We start from the raw sequence: 9,325 nt of genomic DNA, 5'->3' as shown, positions 1-9,325 counted from the left end.
AACTGCAGAGCAGCTCCTTCAGTTCTGCAAAAAACACCCTCTCGTTTCCACATCCAAACATCCAAACTTGGTCAAATCCATTTTCACACAAAACTGCCTTTACATGCGTTACCCACGTGATGCAACGTTTTTCGTAAAGGTTTAACAACATAGTGTATGCCTACTTTGAATAACAACTGTCTGGCTGTCTCTGGAACCGTAACCAATATTTAATCAACGTTGTGACTGATGTCACCCAAAGAGGATACCTACCCAATTCACCATACACAACATCATTATTTGGAGTGTTATCTACTACGTGCAGAAACCGTTTACATGCAAATAAATGAACACGTTCCAATTGGTCATACTTCTCATAACCCCAAATTTCGGCTCCATATGATAATATTGGCAATACTTGCGCATCAAATAACTTAAAAAATACATCAAATGAGTTACAACCCATGTTCTTTAAAGTATTCAAAATTTCGATCGTGCTTCGCTTTGCTCTTGTTGCTGCGTCTTCAATTGCGACGCCATAACTATGTCTTGTTGAAAAGGTGAGGCCAAGATATTTATACGAATTTACAACCTCCAACTGATTCCCATCAAAAATCCATTTTTCTCTTGCACTTAAAAATCCGCCTTTTCTGAAAACTATTATTTTTGATTTATCTAGATTTACTCTAAGGCCCAGTCGTTGCATTGCTGTACATAAAACGTTTAACTGGTTCTGTAATCCAACAACAGTGGATGCTATCAAAGTGAGATCGTCAGCGAACAATAACAAAAAAATTCAAGTTCCGTAGGACCGAGGGACACACCATGAGAGAGAGAGAGAGAGAGAGAGAGAGAGAGAGAGAGAGAGAGAGAGAGAGAGAGAGAGAGAGAGAGAGAGAGAGAGAGAGAGAGAGAGAGAGAGAGAGACAGAGAGAGAGAGAGACTGGGAGAGAGAGAGAATGAGAGAGAGAGACAGAGAGAGAGAGACTGAGAGAGAGAGAGAAACTGAGAGAGAGACAGAGACGGAGACAGAGAGACCGAGAGAGACAGACAGACAGAGAGAGACAAACAGACAGAGAGAGAGAGAGAGAAAAAGAGAGAGAGAGAGACAGAGAGAGAGACAGAGAGAGAGAGAGAGATAGGGAGAGGGAGAGAGAGAGAGAGAGAGAGAGAGAGAGAGAGAGAGAGAGAGAGAGAGACACACACACACACACAGAGAACTAGGGAGAGAGAGAGTGAGAAAGAGAGAGAGAGAGAGAGAGAGAGACAGACAGACAGACAGACAGAGAGAGAGAGAGACTGAGAGAGACAGAAAGAGAGAGAGAGAGAGAGACAGAGAGAGAGAGAGACAGAGAGAGAGAGACAGAGAGAGAGAGACAGAGAGAGAGAGAGAGACAGAGAGAGAGAGACAGAGACAGAGAGAGCAGACGATAGCGAGAAAAGGCGAAGGAGGGAGAAGGGGAGGGGGTTCATCACAAGTTTATTTGCGCCATAGCCACTCCCACCCCTGCTAATGATCTTTTTCGTTTCGGCGACACCGGTAGTAGTCTGCAATTTACATTTCCCCGATCCCCGAGTAAGACTTCCGCTTTGCCGCTGTGTAATGCCGGACGGGCTTTATTCGCTCCGGAAAATTTCCGATCCTAAAATGGCGGAGCCTGGTATTAGGCGGCGGCGTGAAATTCTTTACTGTCGCCCCATTTCTGGAGTGCGACTTGAATTTTCAGAGCTGATTTCTGGTCGCACAGGAGGGAATAGAAAGACTGCCACAATGGCGGGGCATGACTGAGTGTTGTAATGTAGTGTAGTCTCAGTGCAACCTTTCTTTGTTGCCTTCCTTCCTCCCGTCCCACTCTCCCAGTCGGTCTGATATAATGGACAGAATTACTTTTAACAGTGTGATATAACAGTGTGATATAATGGACAGAATTACCTTTAAGAATGTGATATAACAGTGTGATATAATGGACAGAATTACCTTTAAGAATGTGATATAACAGTGTGGTATAATGGACAGAATTACCTTTGAGAGTGTGATATAACAGTCTGATATAATGGACAGAATTACCTTTAAGAATGTGATATAACACTGTGGTATAATGGACAGAATTACCTTTAAGAGTGTGATATAACAGTGTGATATAATGGACAGAATTACCTTTAAGAATGTGATATAACAGTGTGATATAATGGACAGAATTACCTTTAAGAGTGTGATATAACAGTGTGATATAATGGACAGAATTACCTTTAAGAGTGTGATATAACAGTGTGGTATAATGGACAGAATTACCTTTAAGAATGTGATATAACAGTGGTATAATGGACAGAATTAACTTTAAGAGTGTGATATAACAGTGGTATAATGGACAGAATTACCTTTAAGAGTGTGATATAACAGTGGTATAATGGACAGAATTACCTTTAAGAGTGTGATATAACAGTGGTATAATGGACAGAATTACCTTTAAGAGTGTGATATAACAGTGGTATAATGGACAGAATTACCTTTAAGAGTGTGATATAACAGTGGTATAATTGACAGAACTACCTTTAAGAGTGTGATATAACAGTGGTATAATGGACAGAATTAACTTTAAGAGTGTGATATAACAGTGGTATAATGGACAAAATTACCTTTAAGAGTGTGATATAACAGTGGTATAATGGACAGAATTAACTTTAAGAGTGTGATAGAACAGTGGTATAATGGACAAAATTACCTTTAAGAGTGTGATATAACAGTGGTATAATGGACAGAATTACCTTTAAGAGTGTGATATAACAGTGGTATAATGGACAGAATTACCTTTAAGAGTGTGATATAACAGTGGTATAATGGACAGAATTACCTTTAAGAGTGTGATATAACAGTGGTATAATGGACAGAATTACCTTTAAGAGTGTGATATAACAGTGGTATAATGGACAGAATTACCTTTAAGAGTGTGATATAACAGTGGTATAATGGACAGACTTACCTTTAAGAGTGTGATATAACAAGTGGTATAATGGACAGAATTACCTTTAAGAATGTGATATAACAGTGGTATAATGGACAGACTTACCTTTAAGAGTGTGATATAACAGTGGTATAATGGACAGAATTACCTTTAAGAGTGTGATATAACAGTGGTATAATTGACAGAACTACCTTTAAGAGTGTGATATAACAGTGGTATAATGGACAGAATTACCTTTAAGAGTGTGATATAACAGTGGTATAATGGACAGAATTACCTTTAAGAGTGTGATATAACAGTGGTATAATGGACAGAATTACCTTTAAGAGTGTGATATAACAGTGGTATAATTGACAGAATTACCTTTAAGAGTGTGATATAACAGTGGTATAATGGACAGACTTACCTTTAAATGTTCCACCACACCACCCTGTCATCAACCTCACACACTTCCATACGACCTCGGCCTTTTTTAAGGACACATACCTTACTCTTCCGCCATAGTTGTAAGGTTTTCATCAAATAAAAGTTTTAAAACAAAGAAATAAACAAACAAACTAAAAATGCAGAAGAATCAAACCATCAAATAACAAGAACAAAAGAAAACTTACCAACCGACCCAACAACCTACCGACCAACCGACCGAACAACCTACCGACCAACCGACCGAACAACCTACCGACCAACCGACCCAACAACCTACCGACCAACCGACCGAACAACCTACCGACCAACCGACCGAACAACCTACCGACCAACCACCCCCACATCTACCCTTTCTTAAAAAAACAAAAATCACCACCCCCTCCCAAAGAAACAGCTACAATCAACTCTTAATAAGTACACAGATCGATTTTGGTTTGGAATAGTGATGTCACATACAAGGAGTACATTTAAATAGAAATGAAGGGAAGTTGCAGCCCGTGAAGACGGGGTTTCTTGGTGAATTGCAGCCCGTGAAGACGGGTTTTCTGGGTGAGTTGCAGCCCGTGAAGACGGGGTTTCTGGGTGAATTGCAGCCCGTGAAGACGGGGTTTCTGGGTGAATTGCAGCCCGTGAAGACGGGGTTTCTGGGTGAGTTGCAGCCCGTGAAGACGGGGTTTCTGGATGAATTGCAGCCCGTGAAGACGGGGTTTCTTGGTGAATTGCAGCCCGTGAAGACGGGTTTTCTGGGTGAGTTGCAGCCCGTGAAGACGGGGTTTCTGGGTGAATTGCAGCCCGTGAAGACGGGGTTTCTGGGTGAGTTGCAGCCCGTGAAGACGGGGTTTCTGGGTGACTTGCATCTTCACTGTTGATTCTTACTGAGCCTTGGTTCTTGGTGGCAGTGAAACTTTTTCGATTCCATTTCCTAAAATCCAGCGCTGATTGGTTGGCAATTACTGCACATGCGCATACGAAGCAATGTGGTGCCAAAACCGAACAGTTCCCAACAATACATCATAATTAAACAGGATCACTTCATAATTCAAATGTTCACGTGAACATTTTAATTTTCCGTTTCGGCTAGAGCCAAAATTGCTACTTAAATAATCACGGGATGGAAAGTTTAATTCTCATTAATTCTATACTTGACATTCTCACACAAAAGTTTGTTAGGTTTCCGTGAAAATTTTAATCTAGTTTTTTGCTAGTAAGCTGTCAATCTTTTAAACCAAACGCGCTATTCGCTAAGATATGCACCCGTTACCAGTCACACTAATGATATATTCGTTGCTCGTTTGTCAGAGGGGTGTTCGAATTTTCTTTCAAGCTGTTGGCAAAATAAAAGCCGGTACAATACCCACAATGAACAAGGCCAGTTTATGACTGACACTTTAACCACCCGCTGGGGTGGATAATTTGATCCACATATTAGTTTCTCATAAACTGGCATTCTAGGGCATACGTGCGCTTCCTTTGAAGGTATTAACAAAGAGAATACGATGCACAAGTCAGGTGCTAATAAGAAAAGTACACCTGGCACCTTCGTCAGTGCGTTTGTGACTGTTAAAAGTGCTAAACGCGGCGCATTTTTGCGTTCCGTATTGTCGCTCGTATGAGGGTTTGGATTAGACGGGGGTGGTCGTGGATAAATGCATAGTTGTGTGTGTGTGTGTGTGTGTGTGTGTGTGTGTGTGTGTGTGTGTATGTGTGTGTGTGTGTGTGTGTATGTGTGTGTGTGTGTGGGTGTATGTGTGTGGGTGTGTGGGCGAGGGGGGGTGGCAACAGGAGAGAAGAACAGTGTCCCAAATTAGCACTCTCCCTCAACACTAGTACTTATGTCCTTTTGACGACACAAATCAAAGCAATCAAATGAAATGAAATCAAATTAATGTTATTATGTCACATGGAGACATTGCAATGGGGGTGCATGTCCCGTAAAGACAAACGAAAGACTACACCATTAATATCATATTCAAATATAATATGTACTAATTAACAACATTGTTCGCAACTAAGCAACTCTCTGCATACTCTCGTCGTTAAGATTTAAGACAGATAGGTAAAAGACAATGAAGTTTATGGAATAAACTGAATTCCAAAATTAACATTATCCCTTTTCGCCACGATTGTTCTCTAGTTTATAATAATACTAATAAGAACATTTATATAGCGCTAAATCAAAAACTTTCGTTAAAAAAGCTTTCTCTAAGCGCTTGACATCTAAACTAAAACGTCATTCACACTCTTTACAATGATGTACAAGAACTTCATGTCACACTCTTTCATTCAGTATAGCACCATTCACACAGTTGTTATTCTGTACAAGACAATAAGTTAGTCTAACATTTAGAATGTTCATAAGATGAAAACAAGAGAAAACCAGACTGATTAAAACAATTGCTTAGTGCTAACAAAGCATGAATCTTAATGATAACGTAATACATGTTTAACTGTTAAGACCATAAAAAACCTATATGCTAAAATAACTTCGAACTTTTAAGAACTTCTTATAAGATACACCGTCGTTTTGTTATTACGTATCTGCAAAGTTTGGCACCCTGCAATAACTTCCTTGAATTTGGGATACTATTCTTGAACATTTCCCAGAAAGACATGCAACCTGTTACAACCACCACCTCGCCCTCCCCCCCCCCCCCCCCCCACATCTAAAAACCCTCACCTTTATCAGGCTGTGCTCCCAACCCCGGCAAAAGAAAGTTGAGTCGTTAAAATGCTAGGCTCACCCATCGGTTGTCAATCCACCCTGAAATGCTATACCCAACCTTGATCATGCCGTCGACTGCAGAAAGTCAGACCGGCAAATAAAACCCTCTTTCTCTCGTTCATTAGCCAGCGCTGCCATTTTTAGGTGATTTTTATCCGCGAGATTTTAAGACTCTGGCGGAGGTCATCTTTTGTTCCGCCGGCAGCTAGTGCGCATGCGCCGCACGTGGTGTCCACGCGACTGCTAACGACATCTGGTGGAGCCGGCCGCGACGGAAAGGTAAGGAAGAAAGAAGGATAAATCACTGGGGCAATGCGTCTTCATTCTTTTGCCTTGACGATCAAATTATGCGATCTAAAGAGAGAGAGGGGGGGGTGGGGGGGGGGGGGGGGGTAAGGTGGGAGTCGGTGGAAGTAGAAAGGGGATATGGGAAGTGGAGAAAGATGGAGGGGCCGCGTATGGGGTAGGTTGGGGTGGGGAAAGTGTGGAGACTATAGAAGGTGGGGGGGGGGGGGGGGTAAGCTGGGCCCAGGATATAAATTGCAGGATGTTGCAAGGTAATTACACAATTTCAAGGTTGACTTTAGATTTAAAGCGTTACATAGCTCCTCAACCTCTATATCTGCCGCACGTGCATGTGTGTGTGTGTGTGTATGTGTGTGTGTGTGTATTCGCCTGAGAAGAGAGAGAGAGAGAGAGAGAGAGAGAGAGAGAGAGAGAGAGAGAGAGAGAGAGAGAGAGAGAGAGAGAGAGAGAGAGAGAGAGAGAGAGAGAGACTCAGACTCAGACTCAGACTCAGAACTTTATTACAAAAGGATAAAGGTTTTAGGCAAAGCCTATTCTTCCAACCTGTCCTTTATACAACACATAAAGACAGACGCACATTACAAATATAAATTCAATCATATACAATATAGAAATACATTGTACAGAATGCAACACAATGTGCATTTAAGGAACACAATGTGCATTCAAAGAGAGAGAGAGAGAGAGAGAGAGAGAGAGAGAGAGAGAGAGAGAGAGAGAGGGAGAGAGAGAGAGAGAGAGAGAGAGAGAGAGAGAGAGAGAGAGAGAGAGAGAGAGAGAGAGAGAGGGAGAGAGAGAGAGAGAGAGAGAGAGAGAGAGAGAGGAGAGAGAGAGAGAGAGAGAGAGAGAGAGAGAGAGAGAGAGAGAGAGAGAGAGAGAGAGAGAGCTCTCTTCGTATATATATGTGATCCGTTCACATTATCTTATCTTTCACAAACGATCAAATAAAGAAAATTTATAGACTGTTGAAGAGGGGCTAGATCGACTGCGTACTTGCCAGTAAAAATTAAGTAATCAAATCAGTTAACAAAACCTTTGCGTGTTTGACTTTGTTATTAGGTAGAGCGTGCTCTTTTGTCAGTCTGTACGGCTTTGTATTCAGCAATGTGGTTGTACAGTGTTGGGTTATGTCGATATAAAAACTATTTTTGATACCGGAAGAATAATGACGGTTGGAAATCGACCCCCGTTTAAAGCAGTGCTCTCCAGTCAAGTAATCCATTCTCTGAGATATTTGTGAAAAGAAAGGATGACAGTTAAACACACTAACACTTAAGGTATTAATTCCTACTCAATTTCACACTCCTTCAACCAAAAATATAGAAGCAGAGTTTTGGAGAATGGAAACACTTCTGTTGGCGTACAATGCAATTGGGGACAAATACACGTTATTCGAGTTGGACCTTGCAGCAAGGGAAAGGGTACCAAAAATGACGAACATGGTAAGTGGAGGCCCGGTAGCTCAGTTGGTAGAGCACTGGACTTGTGATCGGAAGGTCGCAGGTTCGAATTCGGGCCGGGACGGACACGGGTCAACTTTATGTGCAGACCCAGAGACGGAAGCCATGTCCCACCCCCGTGTCATCACAATGGCACGTAAAAGAGCTTGGTCATTCTGCCATAAGTGCAGGTGGCTGAATACACCTAAACACGCAGACACCTGGGTAGCGCGACACCGTTGCTGCTAGCTTTCCACTGGGAGGAAGCGACCCGAATTTCCCAGCGATGGGACAATAAAGTAATGAAAATGAAAAAAAAAAAAAAAAAAAAAGTGTCCATAAATGCTTGATAGGTTCAACGGAACTGTTTAGACATCACTGCACCCATATTTGCAGGTATGTGTGTACGAAGTTTGCTATTCTTTCAGAAAAAAGGCCACAAAAAGAGACACAGTTGAACATGCCGTGGGTTACTTGAGTTACAGCTGGTCCCACAAGATGTGCACATTTGGAGACTCGCTGGTGAAGATGGTGTGGTGGGGTCTAAGGGAAACAATCCATCACCTGTGTCTTCCTCTGGCAACATGGTTATGTCCCTCTAAGGTGCACCACATATTTGAGTGTGTGTGTGTGTGTAACATCGACGTGTGTGTGTGTGTGTGTTTGAGTGATGAAGGGGAATAATCTATAGGTATTGTCAACGTTAAAACACCTAGTTATCTCTCTTACACCCCGAAGAAAATTATGTGTGTGTGTGTGTGTGTGTGTGTGTGTGTGATGAAGGGGAATAATTTATTATGGGGGCGAGGACGCCCCCATTCTATACGGATAGTTTCGAGGTTGACCATGGGCAGCGCCATTTTGTTGTGAAATACGTCATCAGTTTGTGTACACAGGAAGTTGTGACATCCGTCACCCTATGGGAGGGGTGACGTCAAAATTGTTCATCTGTAGAAAGTTGTGAAATCCGTCACCCTATGGGAGGGGTGACGTCAAAATTGGTCATCACAGAGTTTGTGTAACACAGGAAGTTGTGAAATACGTCACCCTATGGGAGGGGTGACGTCAAAATTGTTCAACAAAAACATGATATGTCGCATTGTGCAGGGTCAACTGCAACAAACTCAAACCGAGCCATTCATACCTTGCTGTATTTGAGTGACTTATATACCCGACATTTTTATTTCTTATTTTTAGCACAGGTGTAGGAAAAATCATGAACCAAAATGTTATTTATTTTCTAATTTAACATTTTTTTTACAAATATGACCATGGTCTTTTAAACATACAGTGACATTAAACATTGTTATGTTAAAAAAAAGAAAAAAGAAAAAAAGCTTTTGTGCACAAATCAGAAAATACATTGTACATTTTACCTACAGGCCAAACCGTGAGTGTCTGTGGCAAAGCCCGACCCAGGAAATTGCACTGATTTTATATTTAGATTAGAGGGAAATTGTCAAGAACAGGCGCTTGCATTTGGATGTGTC

General features: G+C 41.7%; 1 protein-coding gene across 1 annotated transcript; it reads right to left on the bottom strand.

The window, feature by feature from the left end:
• Positions 1-3,835: 3,835 nt before the first annotated feature.
• On the bottom strand, positions 3,836-4,225 carry LOC138956594 (uncharacterized). Its single transcript, XM_070327912.1, has one exon. It carries the CDS (start codon positions 4,223-4,225, stop codon positions 3,836-3,838), a length of 390 nt encoding a protein of 129 aa, XP_070184013.1.
• Between the last annotated feature and the right edge of the window lie 5,100 nt (positions 4,226-9,325).

This window comes from Littorina saxatilis, unplaced genomic scaffold (assembly GCF_037325665.1).
Source record: "Littorina saxatilis isolate snail1 unplaced genomic scaffold, US_GU_Lsax_2.0 scaffold_2110, whole genome shotgun sequence".
Lineage (NCBI taxonomy): Eukaryota > Metazoa > Mollusca > Gastropoda > Littorinimorpha > Littorinidae > Littorina > Littorina saxatilis.
This window is presented reverse-complemented; position numbering and strand designations above follow the sequence as displayed.

Bases quoted from the DNA above. Each gene is read 5' to 3' on its own strand.
- LOC138956594 (XM_070327912.1), bottom strand. From the start codon at position 4,225: ATGCAAGTCACCCAGAAACCCCGTCTTCACGGGCTGCAACTCACCCAG.